We start from the raw sequence: 23121 nt of genomic DNA, 5'->3' as shown, positions 1-23121 counted from the left end.
GATGCAATTCTCGGCATGACACCGGAACCTTTCTCAGTAAGCGCCTTACGAGTCTACGGAACATTTCGCGGACGGACAGGTCCGACCGGGTTATGTGTCCTCATGCACTGTTTGCATTCCTGCAGGTCAAGAAGTTTCTTTACTTTACGCATGATTTCGGATCATTTAAACGTGTTTGTGTGATTGTTACCTTTGTGTTTGGACATTAAGTAGTCACTAGATCACTTGCACGTCTTGTCCTAAGATTAAACCTTTGGGTGTAAATAAAAGTGTTTGCATGTGACCCTCAGCCTGTATTACACACTTGTGACACAGGAGGTTATTTTTACAGTTTGATCAGAGTGTTTAGTTTGGTGTCTTTATTTCATGTTTTGTTGTGTTGTTAAACAGATATCAGCTGATGACGTCATTAGACGTAGAGGACAAATAATAAATCCATGAACCAGAGACAGATGTTGTTACAACAGCTGCCGGATCATTGTTCTGTGTCCTGTGCCTCCAGAGAGAAACAAGATGGTCTGATTTGTTAATAAAGTTGATCTTCATACTACAAGTGCTGCTGGAGCGTTTTCACCTCTTCAAGCTGTTCACTCTTCATGCACCTTACCAAAGACCTGCTGATATGGACCAAGTCATATCTCGCTGAATGGAGAGACACACAAATATACTTTTTTTTTTATATATATGTTTTTTTTTCTTAAAGGCTTTATATGTGATTTTTTGATCCAGCAGATGTCACCCTTGAGCACCAGCATGAAACCAAAACAACTCGTGCTGCATTGTTGTGTTAGCATGCTCATGCTAGCGATCTTTATTATGCTCGTATCTTCACTGCATGTAAATTTACCTGAAATGAGCGTATCTAGAAACACAGTTAAGCAGTGAGTACAGTATGTTATTCTTCTTTTCTCTAGTCCCTCAATTAAACAACTTTTATACGTGAGGGGAGGAGTCAGCCGGCCGTCCTGACGATGTAAACAAAGTGAAGATAGGACTAAAAAACTCTGAAAACATCACAGACAGTGGGACTCGGGTGTTACACCCATTGTAGACAGTCATGACTCACAGAGTTATTTTCAGAGGATATACTTGATTTATATTATATTTAAGTGTGAAAAATCTCAGATAAAGCCTTTAAAGAAACAAACAGTTCAAAGTCAAATCCACATGGTATGAATGCCAAGTGTAGCAGAGACACTCTTCACATCAGCCAGCTGCAGGATGTCAAAAAAGACCCAAAAAACTAAAAATTCCCTTTGAAAAAAACCCTTCTTTATACTTCCATTTCAAGCCGCCCCTGAGTCATTTTCGCCTTCAATCTGAATGTCATGGAGGCTTAATGGGAGACGAAATGTTCCCCCCTCTGTGACGTCTTCAGAGGGAGTAACAGAGGCGTTACAGAGGCGAGACATTTCAGTGGAGCCAGCGGGGGAGCACAGTGCTGTGTGTGTGTGTGTGTGTGTGTGTGTGTGTGTGTGTGTGTGTGTGTGTGTGTGTGTGTGTGTGTGTGTGTGTGTGTGTGTGTGTGTGTGTGTGTGTGTGTGTGTGTGTGTGTGTGTGTGTGTGTGTGTGAAGCTCCCGCTGGGCCGTCATTCCTCAACACCGACTCACAAACTGGGACACCAGTATAACGCTGTCAGGGATTCAATAAGAACATACAAAGATTGCACTTTTGCAGAAAAAAACAAAACAATCTGAAATGGGCTTTAAAGGAAATATATGAATTTATCTTAAAAACTCGACATATCGTCCAGCCCTACTTGAACCTGTTCCCTGAGAGGTGTCGTGCATCTCTTTAATAATGAGTATAACATCGACCCCTGCTGTGTGTGTTTCATGAAGAAATGGACGATGGCACACCGGACGAGGTCTTTGCTGATCTGAAGTCAAGGGACCTCGGAGCATGGGGGGTCGCTCAGATAGCGGCCGGCACTGGACTCGCAGTTTATGCCATGTGGGTGGGAATCCTCCAGCCGGGCTTCAGAAAAGTCCCCTTGAGGCTACAGGTAAGGTTGTCACGACACCAGAATATCAAACTCAAGTATATGATACTCTTAAAAATCTAAATGATATCGATCCCTGTTTGACACCACGGCAAATAGAAGTTATAGGATAGGCACCCAATACGAGGTTGGTTATTTATTTATTTATTTATTATTGTGTTCAGTTATCACAAATCCTCTCCTGGCCGACATTTTTACAACATTTAGAAAAACTTGTGAGCCCAATAATAAATCTTTAAAAAATATAAAAAAAATAAAAACTTGTGACACTGCTCTTCTTTTACCAGTTTTTGTTCATAAAGTTTTTAACAACGAAAAAAAAAGTAATCTAAAAGCTCATTAAGATTCTGTTCAAGGTGCCGTACATTCCTGCCAGCAAAGCTCAGGTGCAAAATGTAATGACACTGCTGAGAGGTCGAAAGGGAGGCCTGGCAGATCTGGGATCCGGTGACGGCCGCATTGTAAGTATCACGTGTTACTGTGTCTCCTTTTTCATGCACTGGAGAGAAACTGGTTTTAAAATGTTTGTTTTTTTAAAATCCGTTAGGTCTTAAAGGCCTATCAGCAGGGATTCACACCTGCTGTTGGTTATGAGCTCAACCCCTGGCTCGTGCGCTTGGCTCGCTTTTACGCGTGGAGAGCAGAGTGTCATGACAAAGTTTCTTACCGAAGAGAGGATCTTTGGAAGGTTAGACACTTCATTTTTTTTCTTCTGATAACCCCGGAGGATTCCACATCATAAACACGTTTCAGTCGTTGCATTTCTTTTTGGACTTTTTTTTTGTGTGCTTTCTAATTTGCATCTTTTCTAAATATGTTTCTTTTCTTAATGTAAGTCTTTAAGGCCGTCACTGAGCCTTTGCGCTTGTCAGCCAACGTAGATTATTGTATCTGGTGTTGTTGTATATTTTAAATCTGAACAAAGTTATCTTGTCTGTTTCTCACCACAGGTCGACTTGACAGAATGCAAGAATGTCACCGTGTTTCTGGCTCCGAGCGTGGTGAGTGAAATAATGACTACATGATGTCTGGTGAAATTTAGAGCATCTACAAAAAACAAGAGAGGGTGAGTATGTTAAAGCAAGGTGCGAGGAGGTGTGGTCAGGCACCTTAAGGCAACAGAGATTCTAGACTCTGTATTGAAACAGGAAACGCGTACACGTGTTTACTAAGTTTCATGGTTTCAAAAACATTTGAGTCATTTTACACAAATGTTGAACTCAAAAATCTAACTTTCTTCCACTCATATTATGAATTAAAAAAATCAGATTTCCCTCTAAAGCAATCTGTAAGGGCATACATGATGTGCATTTGCATATGGATGCATTGTTATGGCTTGATTTAAGTAGATTTCTATTTTAAAATATGGCACGCGTGGGGCACTGGTGGCCTAGTGGTTGTGTCGGGCGCCCCGTGTGCAGAGTCTGTGGTCCTCCTCGCAGCAGCTGTGGGTTTGATTCCAGCCTCTTCCTTTTGCTGCATGTCATCCCCTCCTCTCTCGTCCAAACATTTCCTGTCTCTCTTCAGCCGTAATCTCTGATAAAAGCCCAAGAAAAAAATAACAACCCATGCTTAAAAAAAAAAGAAAAGAAAAAAAAGAAGTCCCTTGTTAATAATGATTGTGCTCTTTTCTTCACAGCTTTCATTGCTGCAGGATAAGCTGCTGGCTGAGCTTCCCCATGATGCCTTAGTGGTGGCTGGTCGATTTCCTTTCCCTGACTGGACACCGTGCCGGGTCGAGGGTCACGGCGTGGACAGAGCCTGGGCGTACAGCGTGAAGACACTCAGAGACAACTCGCAGAACAAAGACGAGCTCACAGTCACAGAAAGAGACGATGAACGTACCAAGGAGGAAGGATCCACTTAAAGCTACAAGGACGTAAATCCACTGTTTATCACTGTGTCTTATTTATTTTTGACTGAGTGACCTTTAGAAAACATATTATAAGATGTGAATATCCTTCGTTGGAACTCTGAGGACTTTTACCTTTAAATTAAAATCCTATCTTTTTTATCTTCAACTGGAAGTTATATTTCAGTGTTGCAGTGATCAGCAAATAGATTCATGTGTGTGCCACTGTTTTGAAGGATGAATTATGACATTTGTTAACTGACATGTTTGAACCAGAATCTCCTGAGTGAGAGTTTCTGTTAGCGTGGAAGCAATGCCACACCTTAGTCACTAAACTGGTATCACTTTGGGGGGAATCACCTACCTCAATTTCTCATCTTTTAGAGTTTAAGCATCCTTAGTTTATGTGTCTGTTTGACTGTCAGGTACCAATTATGAATGTTTCTATTATTGTTTTGTTTTTCTTAAGAGGCCAACATCCGTCCGACTGCTTCCAAGCAAATTTCAGAAGTAGAAATGTAAACTTTGAAGCTTGTGGATCATTGCCAAAGGCTGCCAGTTAATGTGAAAATGTCTTTGTTGTCAGTGCAGAGCAGGGAATGCGGCTCTGGACATCAATGACAGTGAGTGTTTTCTTCCTAACCTTACAGAACCGTTTGTAACACGTGTCAACCTCATGGGGTCTATATCGTAACCCTGTCTGTTGTTGTTGTCGTTTTGGTTCCTTTTTCTCTCGGTTCTCTCGTCGTGGTTGCTACTTAAGTAACGTCTTTAATGTATGCATCAAGGACTGTGAAGTGTTAGTGCTTAGGCCCAAACACAACCGGCAGCAGCAGCAGCAGCAGCAGCAGCAGCAGCAGCACTGGTTTACAGCGACTAAAACTTTTCAGTTTTGTGAGCAGCCACAGATATCGATGACAGAGAATGCTGCACTAACGACTGCATTCAGGACGTCTTTAAAGATTTACTGAACGATCTCAGTACATCATGAGTCACCCCTCAAGTATTTGGTACCTTCAGGACTCCGTTACCAAGGCTTTAGGTGTACGAGTATCCGTAATAAGCTCTCTATCCGTCTGACATCAGTCACACTGCTGAACAGCAGATAAACCTGACCCCTGTTGAATGAGTCCATGCACACTATTTAACTTGTTTTCATTTATTTTTGAGTGTTTCAGCCTTTCTTCTTATATTTGTATTTATTGCGGGTGTTTTTGTTTTTTAAACCTTTGCAAATGGAGATCAGTCTATTTTATTGTGTTCAGTGCATTACATAATGAGTTTTTATGGTTTTCCTGTTTTGTGTTCTGCTTTTTTATTATAATTGGCACAGAGCTCTGTGTTTCCTCTGCACTGTAACCCATGGTAATGACATTTTCCACCTGGGGGAAACTGAAGTATATCTAATCTGATCTCCATGAAACATCTTTAAACTGCATGTTTGTAAGAAAAGACCCGGTTATGTGTGGAGAGATAATGAAGTATCTCTAAGAAGTGTAGAATTCATACGATTGTGTAGTGTTGTCTTGAAGGTTCTGAAGAGAAAAATACCTGAGATGTGGGGTTCAAAGGTCAAACAGACATCACAGGGACTACACACCTGTATTACAAAGATATTTCTTTGTTTTGATGAAGGCATGCGTTGTTTGTTTGAGAGTGTAACTAAATAAAAAATAATTCAGCCTTCTGGTGTGCAGATAATAATCTCTTTTGCTGTCTAGATGTTTCCAAACGATTATAAACCATCAAATGTACAACTTACAAGCCTACATGAGACAATAGAGCAGTGGTGAAAAGTGCAAAAAGACACTGAAACAGAGAGGATAATAAATTATGAAACAGGTGGGTTAATTCACAGATAGTGAGTTAGTTTTTTTTTTTACAATGTTTTTATTAAGTCAGTGGACAGAAGAGGATTAGAGCCAGGCCTGAGAAATAAATAACACGAGGAGGAAGTCATTTGGACACATTTTGAGAAAAAAAGTCAAAATGAAGAGAATTAAATTGATTTGGGGAAAATTTGAGAATGAGGTTGAAATTTCACAAAATGGTTTTTCAACTTTTTGACTTTCTTCTGACCTTTTTTACTTTATCCTCAAATTTTTATTTCAGTTTTTTTCTCAACCTTTCGATTTATCTATTGGCTTTTTTATTATTTTCTCCACACATTTTGACTTTTTCTCTCAATATTTTGACTTTTTCCTGGACTTTTCTTCCTCTGCATTTCGACCATGGACTTTAAATATTAAAGGTGCAGTATGTAGTTTGGGTTGAGAAATATGAAAGTTAGAGAAGTGTACAGATTCTGTGGTATATGTTCATAACTCTAAACACAAACTGTCCTCAGAGACAAATTTGGTCCCTGTGACTGTTTCAAGATAAAATGAAGAAATGAGAAGTTATGGTGGGGGGCCCGCAACAGTGAAACCATAATTCTCCTGGTAGTTATGAGCTCTAAACAGTGTCCAAGGACCCATTTTCTCCTTTGACTAAAGTTTGTGAAATAAGTTCAGAAAATATAGCTTTCAAACTTTCAAATTTCACTATCACATCTACACAGTGCACCTTTAAGGTTTTTATTTTATTCTCAACATTTCCACTTTCTTCTGATCATTTGGACATTATTCTCAAAACAATAACTTTATTCTCAACATTTTGCCTTTTTCTCGACATTTTTCTACTTCTTTCTCAAAATGCATACTGAAAAAAAAAAAATCTTCCTCCTAACATTATTCATTTATCATGTCTAATCCGCTTGTGCGCAGATTGATGAAATGTCCATTCAAATGAGAATTCCTTTAACATTTTTCTTACTGGTTTGTATTTAGCACTCGTCAAAATAAATCCATACTTTGAAGAAAAATAACCGGAGATCGTGTAATTATCACTCCGACTAACTTGACACAAGGCTGCTGTGATTGGTTGATTTCTGCAGCCAAACCGGAAGTTGCGCAGCAGACCCTGTTACTAGCAAGCTAGCTGAATCTCTGAGCCGCCCTAAAGCATTGAAAAGAGGAATAACAAGAGCAAGCGCGCATAGAGTTAATATATTTAGCGTGAATACAAATCCGCCAGGTGTATATCTCTGCGGTGCATATTCACCCGCTGTGATATTACAACCGGAAACGATAAGTTGTCGTGACTGACATGAAAACATGTCTACTTTTGACAGCTACCGTTAGCCTTCTTCCTTCTACAAAAGCTACCACAGTTAGCCATCCGCTGCAGCGTTAGCAACCCGGACAGTTAGCATCCAAATGCCTCTCACTCAAAGCTAATTAACGGTGCACATTTCTCCGTGATATTTGTGCCACAAAATCAAATATTCCTAATGCTATATTAATATAAAGGTGAATATAATTAAGCGACGGACCTCACGGTGCCACTCGGAGGAAACTGAGTCAGTATTTAAGGGCTGAATGCTTCGTAATCCACGCGTTTCATGTGAGCGAGATAACTTTTACTCTGTGTTTGAGGTGGTGATTTTAATCTGAGTGAACGACGCCACCCTCCGCTAGCTGTCTGCTTGCTGAGTGTCGACCTAAAGCTAACCTGTCGACCATGATGAGCCCCTGCGGTTACACCTCAGCTAACGTAAGCTAGGTGGCTAATGTTGGCTTATTGCTGTAGCGGTTAATAACGACGCTACGTCCCGTGAAGAAAGCATCAAAGCCGGCTAAACATGGTGAGTATAATAACCCTGTGCCCAGTCATGTATGCTTTATTCCTATCCCTATCGTATCTGCAAGAAGCGATCATGGTGCACCGAGGTGGACTCGTGTTCATCAACAGGAAGACCTCCGCGCTGTGTTCATAATCAGAATAATGCATTGTTTTCCGTGCATGTCGTCGTGTTTGGTTGCGTGCATGACGGTCCTGTGTGTCTGTTAGTTCATGCAACGGTTTGCGAGCAGGCAGGTATTTGGTAAGACTGTTTAAGCCTCTGCACGGTCCGAGACGCCCATCTTACAACACGAATATTTCCTTTGAGATGTGAGCCCCGGCAAGTTGTGGCTTATTTGAGGAATTCAGGCCCGCCTGCTTGCCTGGCTGCCGCAGGAGCTGCTCTTTAACATCTCAATTCGCTATCTTTGTCTGGGCTAGGCAGGGCCCTAATACTTCCTGTACTTGTCTGACTGTGGTACTGCAATTGACATTTCACAAAGCGAGTCCTCCTGTACTTCTCGGTTGAGCAACCGTTGTAAGTGTCGTGTCATATTTATTGCCATATGAGAAGGTGAGATTGCATTTGTGAACTGGACAACTGCGCAAAATAATATCCCCATGACACCATGCCAAAACGTTAAAAGAAATCATTGGCATTTGTTGTGAGCAAAGGTCGTTGTGTGCAGGTATGTACATATGGAGGTAAACTCTCTGAACGACATTTCTTAGAAAGATGAAACATGTTTACAAGAACGAACTTCACCAGCTTTAAATCAGTTCACACAGGACTACATGTTAGAGTGAACTTCATGCTCAGATGTGTTGAGGAGATACTTGAATGCCAATTAGGGCTGCACCGTAAATCGATATTGCAATATGAGCATGTGTGATAAATGCATCAAAAGTCTTAATTTATCGCAATGAATGAGATTTTTAAAAATGTAAACAAGCAATGCTTTCTGACTCAGCATCCGTATATTTGACCTTTGCATGGAGGCCTTCAGCAGTATAATGGCCATGCTGTCATGGTCAGATGAAGCTTAAACTTTCAACTACCCTCAGATGAATCAGGGCCAATTCATAGCTAAAAAAACAACAACAACAACTTCTGTTTGGATTTATTTTGAATTCCTGGCAGTCATCCGACAAACACAGACATTTTGTGAAGCACGAAGAACGGCAAACAGACAGAAAGAGTGATTGCTGTCAGTCAGTTAAAGCTCATACGGATTCTTTCCTTTTTTTAAAAAATTTATCGCAGTGTGAATGCACACTAAGGGTTTTTCTCATATCGTTCAGGGATACGATTTAAAATAGGCTTCAATTTCAAATAAATAGAAAGATTCAGAAGTTAGTTTTCATATCCAGGCCTACTTTAACTCAATGTATTTACTTGGATGTACTTCCTGTTGGAGATGCACCGATCCACTTTTTTCAGTTCCGATTCATATGTACAGATACCGATACTGATTCCAATATTTTTATTATCATGACTAATATCGTTATTGTTGTTGTTGTTGTTTCTATGTGTGAGGCTACACAAAGCTGCAGTTAACCTGGCATTGTACTGTGCAGGCTTCACATGCAAACAGGAAGCAGCAACAACTGTCAGGTTTTTCAAATTAAATGTTTAAAAATTGTACTTTAGATCATCTAGAAGGAGCTTTTCTGTCTCGTCTAAACCACGTCATGGAGACAATTTGTGGACTTTTCGGATAGGATGCGTGCCGCTCTCAAGCCCATTCATTGTGTATTGGGTTGCTCCGCACAAGCGCGCATCTCCTTGCCGCCGAGTTGAGCGCAGCGCGGGGTCCTTCACCGATGCATTGTCTATGGAAGCCCTCAGTGGATGTTCATCACCAGGCCACCACCCCTAGCTGATAAACCTAGGGGACGCACTGGAGTTAATTCTTTGAGGTCTCGAGAATAGGACCAAAATTAACTCCCTATGACTGTAAAACCAGCGTTGTTATCCCGAGATATATTAGTCGGGATCCAGTAGTAGACTTCCCTGTGAGGAATGCTCCCATGGATGGAGTCAGGATGAGTCTGCAGTTGAGCGTCTATCTACCTTATGACATTTGTGCTATTCAAATCTTTTGGTCACACACTCAGATGCGGGCCCACGTGTGATTCTTTATGAGAAGATGATTGTGACCAGAATAGATCCCTTCAGTGGTGTGAATATGTAAACAGACTAAATGTGACTAAACAATTTTTGTTCTCCTCTTTACCTTGTGTTATTCTCTAGGCTTCGGAGGAGTCATCACTGCGGGCACTGGAGAGCCTCATGACTGAGTTCTTTCACAGCTGCACTACCAATGAGCGAAAAAGAGAAATAGGTAAGTCTGACGCAGTAAAACCCTCCACGACTGCTCAGTTCTTTTTACACAGTTCCCTCACATCTGCCCTGGCTGGTCTAAAAATCATAAAATACGATACCATGCACTACAGTGCAGGTTAAGCTGTCTCTGCAGGTTAGGGACTTCTTGTGAACTGAAATTACCTGCTTTCTATTTGAAGTGGTTTTTTGTTCACTTCCTGTGTTGTGACGCATTTCTCTCAGCTTTTCTCAAGTGAAGTTTTTCACTGACAAGTACCTCACTTCCTCTTTTCTGCAGAAGAGCTGCTAAATAACTTCGCTCAGCAGACCGGAGCGTGGCGCCACTGCTTGTTCTTCCTCTCCAATACTCGGAATGAGTATGTAATGATGTACAGCCTCACAGTATTTGAAGTAAGTGTTTTAGAAGGGAGGGACATGATTGGACTTCATAGCACTGAAACTGAGGTCCTTCTAAACTCTCATGGTGTTAAATTTTAACAGTACACCAAGAAAATGTTGCAATGAGATCATTCTTCCTTTTTCTTTAAATCTTAAGTTCAGCCCAACAAGTTAATTGTCTCATTAAAATCTTAATATATCATGCAAGAGGCAGACGGCTGATCATCATGTGACATGTTTTCATGTTCTGCCATCCTTATCTAACATAACTGTGTTTGTAGTATCCTCTATTACATGAAACAGCAGCTGATTTTTTTTTTCTTCCTTCCTTGTACTTCCAGAACCTTGTGAACAAGATGTGGATCGGGGTTGCTTCACAAGATAAGATGGAGATCCGCAGCTGTCTGCCCAAACTCCTACTCGCTCAGCACAAATCAGTCCCTTATTTCATCCGTAACAAACTCTGCAAAGTCATTGTGGACATCGGGCGCCAGGACTGGCCAATGTTCTACCACGATTTCTTCACAAACACCCTGCAGGTAAACCATGCTGGTGACAGTTCTGTGATTAACATTTTTACTGTTAATATTTATCATCAGTTGCTGTGTACTGGTTGAATGTTTGGTTAGGCTGCGGACACCTGATCAGCAGTAAAACCCTTCTGTGCAGGCTTCTCTGTGGTGTTTGTGTGTGGTAAGATTCGGCTCAAGATTCAAGATGTTTATAAAAAGCGGTAACCTCAGGTGTTAAAAAATGGAGCCAATGCAGAAGTGCAAAATCCTGCAGTTTGTCAAGTGTCCACCTGAGACTTTCTGCAGAAGCACAGGAAGTCACAGAACTTTCAACCAACTCCCAATAACCTGCTATCGTTCTTGCATTCAGTCATATGACTCTTGTTCAATATTCTGTAACCTTTATTTTATTGATCCGAGCGTTTGTCTGTCAATCCTTTGTGAACCTCAGTTGATCCAGTCCCCGGCTCTGGCTTCCCTGGGGTTGGTGATGTTGAAAACCACATCAGAGGAACTTGCATGTCCTCGAGAAGACCTGTGCGTCGCCAGAAAAGAAGAGCTGCGTAAACTGCTGATGGAGCAGGTACCAACTGTGCTCGGGCTGTTGACGGGTAAGAAGACGTTTAATGTTGTTATGTTAACGTTATCTCCCAAGTGTAATGACATTTGATAAGCTCTACATTTTAGTTGCCTTTCTTTGTTTTGCAAAAAAAGCAACAAATAACGTTGAATGTCGAGATGTTGACAGAGATTTTTTTGTGTATGTAACAATTACTTCAGGACCCGTGTCCAGCTCACGTTTTTTCCTGGCAGAAAAGCGCTGGCTGTGCGCTCAGAGTCGCTTAGATGAAGAATTTGAACGCTGAGAATAAAAGCACTGCACGTCCGTCCTGTCTCTATGGCAACAGTCTGTTGACAACGGCCGCTGCATGACCGACACTGCTCCGTTACTTTTTACTGCATGTTTTTTATTTTACATAGTTTATTTCTTGATCAGACACGGAGCGAGGAGGATGAATATCATACATTTTGGAAAAGAGCTGCTGGTGACATCTGCAGCACCTTTCTGAAAAGTTGAAGGATTTTCAACTTGAGCGCTCAGAGCGGCCGCTTTTTCTTCAGGCGGCCGCTTTCTGCTTCAAACGCTCTCTACTCATTAAAAAGAATTGAAAACAAGACGCTGGCGCTCATATAAAAATGCTAGGTGGACACAGAGCGTTAGTATACTATGAAATCCAAATCAATCTAACTTGTAAAAATCAGTTTCAGTGTTCTGTGAGGCCCAGTTTTAATAATTTTAAACAACCACAGCTTAGAGTTAGAACGGATGTTTTGAAGGAAAACCTTCAGTGTGCATGGATAATTAGGATCTTCTTTTTTTTTCAGGTATTCTGGAGACTTATTGGGACAAGCACAGCGTCATAGCTTCCACACCGCCTCCTTCACCCACATCAGGGGAAAGTTGTGAGTAAATTGTGCTTTAGTAGATCAAAGACTAGTTATATGATGGCTGGTTTGTAAAGTGTTAACCCATCCTTTTTTTGTCTCTTCAATCCAACAGTGGAGTTGCTGGGCAGTTTGTTTCAGGGCAGCCAGTACTCAAAGCTGCTTTGCCAGCCCATGGCAGCGTTGGACAGTGAGAGTCAGCAGCTCTGTTGTCTCGTGTTGGAGTGTTTGGCTCACCTGTTCAGCTGGATCCCTCTGTCCACAAGCATCACACCCACCCTGCTGGCATCCATTTTCCACTTTGCACGTTTTGGTTGTGATCTTCGGACTAAAGCAAAGACAGGATCCTTTATCTCCTCCAACTCCTCCTCTTCTAATGGGCAACTTAATCCAGGGACAATGCCACCAACATCGAATGGTGGAGGGCGAAATGGACAGCCCAGCGAGGGCAGTAAGGTGGATCGTGCCCGGCTCGGTGTACTCGCTATGACCTGTGTGAATGAGCTGGTGTCAAAGAACTGTGTGCCAATAGATTTTGAGGAGTACCTGCTGCGCATGTTCCAGCAGACCTTCTTTCTCCTGCAGAGGCTGACACGAGAGAATAATGCTCATACCGTCAAGAACCGCTTACAGGAGCTGGATGAGAGGTACGGCTCAGGTCATGCAGTAAGATGGTTTCAACCTTTTTTTCCTCAAAAAGCATGCCGCATCTTAAATACCGGTGTGACTGATATTCCAGCTTTTACAGTTTTGCTTTGGGTTTTTTTTAAGCGGGCTGTCTCATCTTAAGACAGTTTCTGTTTTCATCCCTGCAGCCCTTTCAACCGGCTTTTCACAGCCACGTTCTTCAGCTCCATCACATGCCGTCACACCTTCGCCTCTTCCTCTCTGTAAAACGGTGCAATTATGACTAACTCTAAAACTTCACACTGTCTGGGTTGGTTTTTCAGTCAGCTAGACAGAAGTTAAGAAAGATCTGATGTGTCTGTGGTTCCATTGAACAGAATTAAGATATCACCCACTATCGCTTTACCATCAAATCAAATTTCGTTGTATAGATTTCATGTGGCAACTTTTTCAAACTCAGCTTCTTCTCAGACCAAACAAAGAATGAACAAAAAGTTAATTCAAGGCTTAATAATTCAATCTTTAAAGGTGACATAGCCTCCTCCTCTTCGACCAGTGTAAATAAGTCTCAGAGCTTCTTAAAACATGTGTGTGAAGTTTCTTGTTTTAAATCCACTCTGATCCTGTATTTGATCATGTCTATAAACCCCTCTATTTCAGCCCTGCTCAGAACAGGCTGTTTCTGTGTCTGTACATTTAAATATGTAAATGTGCTGTGTCTGACCACACCCCCTCTCTGGAAGGACTTAGGTGTACTTGGTGCTGTCTCGCTTTGTGTCCTATTGTTTATGGTGAGGGCAGAACAAACACCTAGCTGTGGGAGTGTCACCCACCTGTGGGAGGGGTTACTGCCCTTTGTGATGTCATGAAGGGAAAATCTCCAAACGGCCTGTTTGAGCACACATTTTCTGAAAAGTGGAGCAGGTAAAAGATAGAGAGGATGGACTTTTCTCATCATTGGTGGGTTTGTAGACGGACTAGAGACACATATTGAAGTTAGAGAAACATGGTGAAGTGGATTTTGCAGAATATGTGACCTTTAAACATTTAATCACCTCATCTGTGACAACTAAATCATTAAAAGTTAAAAGGTTTTTTGGTTGTGTTGGTACATGAGCCACATTGCATTGTCCTTTTTTTAAGATGAAATTTGGGTTTTGTAACCCCCCTTCTTGACATGTTGCAGGATATTGTTTTTAGTTTATACGTTCTGTTAATTTTGCACCTTTTCGTCTCTCTTGTTTCAGTTATTTGGAAAAGTTCACAGACTTCCTTCGCCTGTTTGTCAGCGTTCACTTAAGGAGGATTGAGTCCAGTCCTCAGTTTCCAATCGTAGAGTTTCTCGCCCTGCTTTTCAAATACACCTTTAACCAGGTAATGCTGATTTTATTATTTGTCTAACAGTGTCTTGTTTGTGTCGTACACACTACATGTTAGGGTTAAATAAGAGTTCTGACCTCCTGTTTCACTGTCTTTTATATTTTCTTCAGCCGACACATGAAGGCTACTTTGCCTGTTTGGATATTTGGAGTATCTTTTTGGATTTTTTAACAACTAAAATCAAAAGCCGACTGGCTGACAGAGAAAGTGTCCTGAATAGGTAAGTCAGCTTGAAACCCTGTCTCCTTTTTAAACTGAAGTGGTTCTCCGAAACACCCAGTGAAACCCTTATTAGTTACAGACGATGAAGTCCGTAAGGTTTTTGATTTATTGTTTTCATTTGTTGTGCTCTTTTTATATCTGTGTGTTTGCTTTGACAGGTACAAAGATGCCTTAGTCCTTCTGTTAAGAGAAGTCCTGAATCGCATACAGTTCAGATACAATCAGGCTCAGCTGGAAGAGCTGGACGACGAGACTCTGGACGATGATGTAAGAACAGTTCTTGTTTATTTCACAGCCTGTTTTTTAAAAACTTACCGTGTTTAGCATATTAACCCCTTCAGAGGCGTATATCTTTCACTTCAAAGCCTGAATCTCCTCCTTCATTTTGTAACCATAGCAACAGACTGAGTGGCAAAGGTACCTGCGTCAGAGTCTGGAGGTGGTTGCCAAGGTGATGGAGCTGCTCCCGTCCCATGCATTTTCCAATCTGGTAAGAAATCATTGTTTGTATTACATTGACAGTTTTTTTTAAGGTCTCGGGCATATTTAAGTCCACTTCATTGGAGAAGTTTGAGAAATTGAAATTAGCTGCATTTCTAATGATCATTTTTATTTGTTACACTGAGTCCACACGTAGGCGAGTATTTATTTTAAACAGAGGTTTCCCTTCTCTGTTTCAAAAAATAACGCCGTCCACATGCTCAGTCCTCAAAAACATCATCGTCCACATGAAAATGCTAATATCACCATCCACTGTCAAAAACTGCAGTTTAGTATGACCAGTGTTCTCCTGGCCAAACATCCAGGTATTTCTCGCATACACAAAATTGCATACTATGATACTCGAGGTGATGTAATATTTAGTATGAAAGTCTGCAGTGTGCGACAAAGCAAGAGTCGTTGGTGCTGTGGTTCTTCTTTTCAAGTCTGCAAGTAACAAATATGGAAATGGACGGTGCTAGTCAGTGTTTGTCGCGGCCTCCTCCTGAATCGTCTCTTCTCTCTACAGTTCCCTGTCCTCCAAGACAATTTGGACGTGTACATGGGTTTGCAGCAGTTTATAGTCACCTCTGGAACAAGTGAGTAACCTTCTCATGTAAGCTACAGCTGTACTCTTTCAAACCAGTTTAATGTTGTATTGTGAGGATGACCTATGATTCTGTTTTTCTCGCAGCTCGGAGGCTAAACATCAGCGCAGAGAACGACTGCCGTCGCCTTCACTGTTCTCTCAGGGACCTCAGCTCCCTCCTTCAAGCTGTCGGACGCTTGGCCGAGCATTTCATCGGGGAAATTTTTGCAGCACGTTTTAGTGATGCCCTGGCTGTGGTGGAGAGGTCAGTACTCTTATCGTCTCTGAATGAGATGTGCATATTTCAGTAAAAACTAACATTACACATTCTCAGGGTTATAATGGAGCCGTAAAACGTTAGAATAAGGCATTTACAGCAACGTATTATGTATTTGGCTTTAAGATGAAATATACAGGGAAGAGGTGGCAGAGGCAAACAACAGAACAGATGTGACTTGTAAGAGATGCAAAACAGAAAGTAAACCTCGGACAATAGGAAACAAGGCTGTTGAGTCACACAGGAAATTTGAAACCACTTGCGCTATGCGGTGCACAATTTGAATTAAAGGAGCAATATGTAAGATTTATACTGAATTAAATGACAACCTTACTATATGATCAGACATTAATGAAACATGCTATGTTGAAGTGCTGGCTTCTCTGACAACAATGCAGCAGCCAGTATGTCCTCCTTCTAACTTTAGATTCTGCTCCTGAATGCTCTGGATTTGTTTGGACCAGAGAAGATAGGTGGTTTCAAGGCGACCCCACACACGGCCGTTTTGGATGGCTGCCCCTCTGTTTGCCAGATATGAGAGCAGTTATCAGGTCAACAGGTGTTGCAGCGATAGAAGCGGGCAAGAGAAGTGGTTCAGATAGAAGTGATTGTACCCGACCTAAAAAGCCCTTGCATGTTTCTAATAAGCTCCACGAGCTGTCAGAGTTACATATTGCTCCTTTAATTTGATTATTTATTTGGGTCTTAAAAAGTCTTACATTTGATTAAAAGAAATATGTAGAAACCCTACTTCTTCATGCAACATTGTTGACACACACACAATTTAGCTTTTCTTTCATCATGTCTAAAAGTGGTCATGAGAACAAAGTTTAAAAATGGATGTGCTTCTTTTTTTTTTTTTTTTTAAAGGTTGGTTGAAGTGACATGCTACGGCTCTCAGACCACCCTTTATGACCTGGAGACCGCCGTGCCTTCTGTGCTCAAGCCAGACCTCATCGATGTGTGAGTAGAGGGTGTAAAACTGTCACTATTCGTGAACTAAGTTTCACTTCTGAAATAAGAACAATAAAATGTTGTGGTGTTTCAAGTTTTTTTGCAGCGTCACTATTTATACAACATAATAAAGGAACAGAGTTTGTGACGAGTTAGTGTATGGCAAAGGAGCTCTCTGGGTTTCAAAGTGTTTATGAAGTTGTCTGTCTTTTCTTTTGTTGCTATTTTTTTCATAAAGTCTGCAGTGGGTCACCTGACGGAGCCAGTCACTAAATCTCCCGAGAGCATCACAATACTGAGCTTTGTAAATAAGAAGCAGGTGTGTTTTATTCGACATTAACCTCGTGTGTGTTGTTTTCATTACAGACATGCTCAGGCCCTTGCTGCTTTGCAAGCCTACTCTCATTGGCTTGCACAGTTCTACAGTGAAGTCCACAGTCAGAACCCGAGCCAGTTCATCAACCTCATCACATCTGCGATAGACGCCAGTAGCCCACTCATCACAGCGAAGGTAAGCCAACCAGATACCAGTACATGTCTCTTTCTTTCAGAGGGGTTTATAAAGTGATGTTTACATTTCTATAAAGCTCTGACAAATTAGATTCCTGGTCTAGGAGGATTTTCAAAAATAAAGATCTTTATTTTCTCTTAAACTTATTCCCCTGCTCACTCGAGGCCACAAGTGTCTCTGCCTTGTCTGCACTTTTACTGAATACTGAAACTACATCGGGCACTCACTTCTTGGTGAAAAAACTGTTTTGAAATCTGAAGGCGGAACATATTTAAGGGTTGTAGTGAGAAAGAGAAAGTCCTGATGCGGACCATAATATGGAAGTTGGTCTGGTAGCTGGAGAGGTGCCAGCTCACTTCCCGAGCACTGCCGAGGTGCCCTTGAGCAAGGCACCGAACCCCCAACCGCTCCCTGTGCAGCAGCCCCACTCTGACTTCTCTCCACTGATGCATGTCCACAGTAAATACAGTATATCAAATTCAACATTGTGTCTCCAGGTACCTGAGAAGTTGCTGCTCTCATCGTGTCATCTGATGGTGTCCATCACCTCCACGGTGCGGCCTGTCTTTCTGGTTACTCTGCCGGCTGTTCAGAACATCTACAACCTCAACACCACCGAGAGTCAGACCCGCAGACTCCCTCCAGAGGTAAATGTTTACTGCATTATATGAGACGACTCATTTCCTGAGTAAACACGTTGGAATCAAGAAGTTTACAAGGAGTTTCCAAAATTGTGATTACATTTTTTATTCAATATTTAAAGTAACGACTCTGTACGTTTTCTCACACAGGCTCACCTGTTGGTGTGTCGGGCGTTGTCCAACATGTTGCTGCTCCCGTGGCCCAACCTGCCCGAGAGTGAACAGCAGTGGCAAACCCGGTCCAGCAACCATGCCAGCCTCCTGGCAGCACTCACCCGGGAGTATCGTACTTTAAGAGGGACAGTAAACATTACTCCAAGGCAGCCCAATCTGGATAACAGTCAGTGTTTCTTTCTTTCTTTTGTTTCACTTATCTTGGTCTATTTCCTGTTCCTGTTCTTTCTTAATGAGTGTCTTTGTCTACTCCAGTGAAAGCTGTGATACATCAGACCCTGCCTGTGCTCAGAGACATCGTGGACAGCATCTCTGGAGAATCCACCAAATCACGTCAGATCTGCTACCAGAGTCTCCAGGAGTCGGTCCAAGTGTCCCTCAGCCTCTTCCCAGTTTTTATTCAGCAGCCAGGTCAGTGGCTCTCATGCTGGATTTTGGCTTTCACTCTAACAATAAGTGCCCTTTGCCTCATCAAGGCGTCCGTTTCTCAGAACAAGAGTCCTCATAAACTTTTTCACTTTGATTGGGTGAATTTAATCTCTTCAGGTCGGAACAATGCATGGTTGATTCCAGACTTGTGTTCTCTTCATGAGCGTAACATCCATGAAGAACTGTCAGAATACAGTAAAGGTTGTCTGACTGCACTGCTTTCTTCATCATGACCTTTCCTCCCCAGATGTGACGGACGAGATGCTGGCCTTCTTCTTGACGCTGTTTCAGGCGTTGCGAGTCCAGATGGGTGTTGCCTTCACAGGACAGATCATTCACACTTTCCTCAGCATGTTCACCAGGTAAGAAAATACTTAATTATTCAAAACAGTACATGCATATATATATTTAAGCCACCTACAGAAGTATTACGTACTCTCACAGCCAACACTGAAAATGCTGGATTCCTTTTTTTATAGCTTATTAACGCTATGCTGCCTGTTTGTATTTCAGGGAACAGCTGGCAGCCAGTATTCTGCAGGAGGGAAGCGCAGGGTGCAGAGTGGTACAGAAGTTTCTAAAGATCCTGCAGGTGGTGGTCCAAGAGCCGGGTCAAGCTTTCAAGCCCTTCCTGCCCAGCATCCTGTCCCTGTGCATGGAGCAGGTTTACCCGGTCGTGGCAGAGGTCAGTCGGTGCTCGCCGGTGTCGAGTTAACATTCAGTCTGTGTTTTCATTTTGTTTGTAACTAGATTGATTGGTGTTATTAGGGTATACCCGACCAAATTAAATTCAAGAAAATGTTATTAGGCTGTTGTTCTGTCTTTAGGATTCATTAAATTTCCTGATTAACATTTGGTCCTTAAATCCCTCCTTCCATAGCGGTCTTCCCCCGATGTCAAGGCCGAGATGTTTGAACTACTATACCAAATACTTCACCAAAACTGGAGGTACTTCTTCAAAACTTCAGTCTTAACAAGCGTCCAAAGAGGAGCCGCTGAGGATACCATGGAGAATGAGGCCCAGTTCACAGCCGCCATGCAGGTGTGTATGCCGCCGTTAACCTTTTGTAGCAGACAGATGGAGACCAAGTCGATTCTTTGATTTTGTTTTTCCTCAAGTTAAAGATAAATATGCCGTTCAGTTTGTTTTTGCATCATCTGAAGTTACAGAATTAGTTACATTCATCACATCTGTGTAATCTGCTTCATTAACTGACTCTGATTTTTAAACTTTTTTTCTTCCAGGCTTTTGGACAGTCTTTCCTGCAGCCTGATATCCACATCTTCAAGCAGAACCTCTCCTACTTGGAGTCTCTTAACAGCAAGCACAAGTTGTATCACAGAGTAAGTTGTTTTAAGAAGTGGAGGAGGAGGAGGAGGAGGAGGAGCACGTCATGAAGTCGAGCTGTTATCTTACTTTCTTTTAGTGAACTGCAGATTGTTTTAAACTTTTCCATCAACGTCACCCTATTCATGTCATAGCTGCCTCTTGTCGTTTTATTTTGAGCATCCCCCAGGTCCAAATTGTTCTTACTTTTTTTACAATTTCACTATTTGACTGTTTTCCTTTACATCCCCTTTGGATAAATAAAATGTTTATTATCAAATGGACCGAAAGCAGCACAGCAACGCTCAGATGTTTGGCCTGGAATCATGAAATTGTGAAGTGATTTGTTTGTTCTGCATAAAGTTTCAGGCAGCACAAAAAGCGCTTCCATAATATTCTTTCAATAAAATGATTCACTCGTAATAAAGAGCGTATTCGACCCCTCGTCCTCTCGGTGTGAGAGCAGCAGTGAGTTCATTACAGGTCGGGTACAAACCACATCTTCATTGTTTGTTTTCCCTTTTGTTCTTCAGAAGCTTTTCCGGACCTCGATGCTCCTCCACTTCATCAACGTGCTGCTGCAGGTCCTTCTCCACAAAAGCCACGACCTTCTCCAGGAGGAAATCACCGTTGCTATCTACAACATGGCCTCCGTCGACTTCGATGCCTTCTACTCGGCGTTCATGCCGGAGTTCCTCAACGGCTGCCAGGGCGTGGACACCAGCCAGCGAGCTGTTCTCGCACGCAACTTCAAGCTTGAACGGGTAAGAATGAAATGGCATTATTTATCTCCCACTTTTCTCCTGCTGTTTAACGACGTTTGCAGCTTTGTGAGTTATTCTATATGTGGACCATAGAGCCATCGATGGAAATATCTTCTGTAGTTAGAAGGGGTCAACCACTGTTACATACAGGAAGTGTTCACAACATGTTGAATGGAAACAACTTAAAAAATCAAGAGTAGAGTGCAACACAGTCTTCTCTAAGCTTCAAAAGTCACTCCCTGGGGCGCCAGTAGCCTAGTGGTCAGTGTGTGTGCCCTTTGTACAGAGGCTGAAAGTCCACCAAGTGGGCGGCCCGAGTTCTAATCTCACCTGTGGCTCCTTTCCCTCATGTCCTTCCCCTCCCTCTCTCTATCTCTTTTCTTGACAACAACCTCAAAATGATTCAATACACCATCGAAAAGTTAGCGTAAGTGACGGCTGTTGTCCACATTCCCTCGGCTCTGGTTTCAGACGGCTGTCATTTTATATCAAGAAAGCTTTTTGCAATATTTTTCTTTTCCCACCTCCCCTCCAGTGTGCATGCAGAACGGCGTTTCATTTTTCCCCCCCCCAAGTCTGAAGACATCAAATTACTGCTTGCACAATGAATAGAAGTGAAGAAGCACAGTGTCAAGAGTTACATAATGACTTTTAATGTCCGCCGAATCCGCACTGCTGCATCTCTGGTCATTTTTTAAAAACTCCTCAAACACCACCTGTTCACCAAAGCATTCAGCCTCATCTAACACTCCCCCAGCTGATCACCCACTTCCTTTCTCCTTCATTTGTTTGTCTCTCTTTGTTTGTCTCCCACTTTGTAAAGCGTCCTTGGGTTTCATGAAAGGCGCTATATAAATCTAAGTTATAATTATTAAAAGGTCCTTTAATCACCTTCCGAGGATGTGATCTTGCTTTACATTTTTTTTATATTTCTGAAGTTCAGTAAGCTGGAAAATTACCTTCTGCTTACCTCCAGTCAGTTTGAGAGGAGACAGAAATCACTAAGATCTCGCTTGTTTTTTGCTGACTCCTTAAAGTATGCACGAGTTCCTACCGGCCCAAACATGCTGCCTGTAAAACATGTTGACCTTTTGCTGATTTTCTGGTTATCCTGATCTCGACTCCTCTAAAGATTAATGTCACTGTTGTGTTTTTTTGTCTCTTCTCTTAAGGACTTGCCTTCATTCACTCAGAGCGTGCAGCGGCTGGTGAATGACCTCCGCTACTACAGACTGTGTAACAGTAGCCTGCCCACTGGCACCATCAAGCTATAGCACAAAGACTGAACCACTTCACACATCAACTATGATCTTCAAGGACTGCCTGTGCTGACCACTTTGCCCAACGCTCCTCCTCCAATTGAGCTTGTTCTCCAGAGCCTGTTGTAAGCGACAGGACGGAGCAACACAAACGGTATTGTTGAGTAGTTGGAGGTTGAGGATGCTGCTGATTTTTCTCTTTGATTTCTACTGTAGAAGGTTGGCGCATTAATATTTTTTTTCAAGAAGCAGCGCCCTCCTGATGTGTTGCCAATGATAATTTGGCAAGAAATGTAAACCTGGTCTGCAGTTGGCTTTTGCCCAGACCTGGAGCAGTCTGAGCCAGGCCTTCTTTCCCACGCCGCGGCGACAAAGCCGGGCTGGGACTGAGCACTTTCAACTCATTTTGAGTTTTTTAAAAATGTCTGCTTTTATTCATTTTGCCTTCAATTTTTTTTTTTCATCTCCAAAGGAGACGGACTCTCGACTTAAGATCTTTCATATCATTCCATTCTGAAAAGAGAAATCTGCTTGATTAATAATAAAGTTCTTTTTTAGTAAAACTCGGGTACTAGTTCATGATTTTCTTGCTCTGAGAGCTTCACTCCTGCAGTGTTATGAAGTGTTATTACTGGTTGTTTTAAGAGATTGAAGACTTTTCTGTATGTTTACACTGTTTGACTTTATGGCATCTTTTTGAAATCCCCTTAAATCTAGATTCATTCTACCGCTGATTTCTTCCTTTCTTGTATTTCTGAGAACACATGCACAAGTTACCTCTCTGTCTGATAAGGACCGGACGGAGCTGACGGATAAATCAGAGGTGATGGCTACCCTTCACAGATATGAATCATGCACAGACAGGTGTTACACTGACAGGTGTCGTGGAAAGGCACAGCAAGCAGAACACAGTAAACGTCATCACAGGGAGAATATTAAAAGTCCTTCAAAAACTTGACACTCTTTTCTTCTTTTCTTGTGGCGAGGAATAGTTTAGTCCATCTGAGACTTTTGAAAATGATTTTAAAACTCCCACTAATTTTCTCTGGGGATGCCTTACTGAAATACTGACACTGAAGGAAAATGGTTTTCACTAATATATATAATATGTATGTTAAAGGTGCATTATGTAGGCCTGACACCTAGTGTTTAAAATGGGGACTGCAGTCTAAATTCAAAACAGTGGAGAGAGCTGTCTCCCCTGCCCCCTCCTCTCTAGAGTTGATGGTCACGCAGGTTGCCATGTGGTGGACTCTGAAGCTTCAGTGTTTATCCAGCTCTGCATC

At 42.0% G+C, this 23121-nt stretch overlaps 2 protein-coding genes across 4 annotated transcripts; both read left to right on the top strand.

Annotated features, from left to right (window-relative positions):
* Nucleotides 1–29: 29 nt before the first annotated feature.
* antkmt (adenine nucleotide translocase lysine methyltransferase) lies at nucleotides 30–5541 on the top strand. Of its 3 annotated transcripts, none has more exons than XM_020653201.3 (6): nucleotides 30–125; nucleotides 1843–2006; nucleotides 2360–2464; nucleotides 2551–2691; nucleotides 2954–3004; nucleotides 3643–5541. In XM_020653201.3, the coding sequence occupies exons 2-6, from the start codon at nucleotides 1845–1847 to the stop codon at nucleotides 3868–3870; spliced, it is 687 nt and encodes a 228-aa protein (XP_020508857.2). In that variant the 5' UTR covers nucleotides 30–125; nucleotides 1843–1844; the 3' UTR covers nucleotides 3871–5541. The 3 variants fall into 3 exon arrangements, with proteins under 3 accessions (XP_020508857.2, XP_065821216.1, XP_020508858.2); XM_065965144.1 differs by having other exon boundaries at nucleotides 75–125; nucleotides 391–2006; XM_020653202.3 differs by lacking the exon at nucleotides 30–125 and having other exon boundaries at nucleotides 132–2006.
* Nucleotides 5542–6806: 1265 nt separating this feature from the next.
* Nucleotides 6807–22793, top strand: xpo6 (exportin 6). Its single transcript, XM_020653208.3, has 24 exons — nucleotides 6807–7540; nucleotides 9773–9863; nucleotides 10143–10255; nucleotides 10585–10782; nucleotides 11207–11366; nucleotides 12142–12219; nucleotides 12317–12848; nucleotides 14076–14202; nucleotides 14319–14428; nucleotides 14589–14697; nucleotides 14828–14920; nucleotides 15440–15509; nucleotides 15605–15764; nucleotides 16647–16739; nucleotides 17097–17241; nucleotides 17739–17888; nucleotides 18033–18222; nucleotides 18312–18467; nucleotides 18733–18847; nucleotides 18999–19170; nucleotides 19366–19527; nucleotides 19731–19829; nucleotides 20346–20576; nucleotides 21749–22793. Exons 1-24 carry the CDS (start codon nucleotides 7538–7540, stop codon nucleotides 21848–21850), a joined length of 3459 nt encoding a protein of 1152 aa, XP_020508864.1. The 5' UTR covers nucleotides 6807–7537; the 3' UTR covers nucleotides 21851–22793.
* The last annotated feature ends 328 nt before the right edge of the window (nucleotides 22794–23121 follow it).

Source organism: Labrus bergylta, chromosome 16 (genome assembly GCF_963930695.1).
Source record: "Labrus bergylta chromosome 16, fLabBer1.1, whole genome shotgun sequence".
Lineage (NCBI taxonomy): Eukaryota > Metazoa > Chordata > Actinopteri > Labriformes > Labridae > Labrus > Labrus bergylta.
This window is presented reverse-complemented; position numbering and strand designations above follow the sequence as displayed.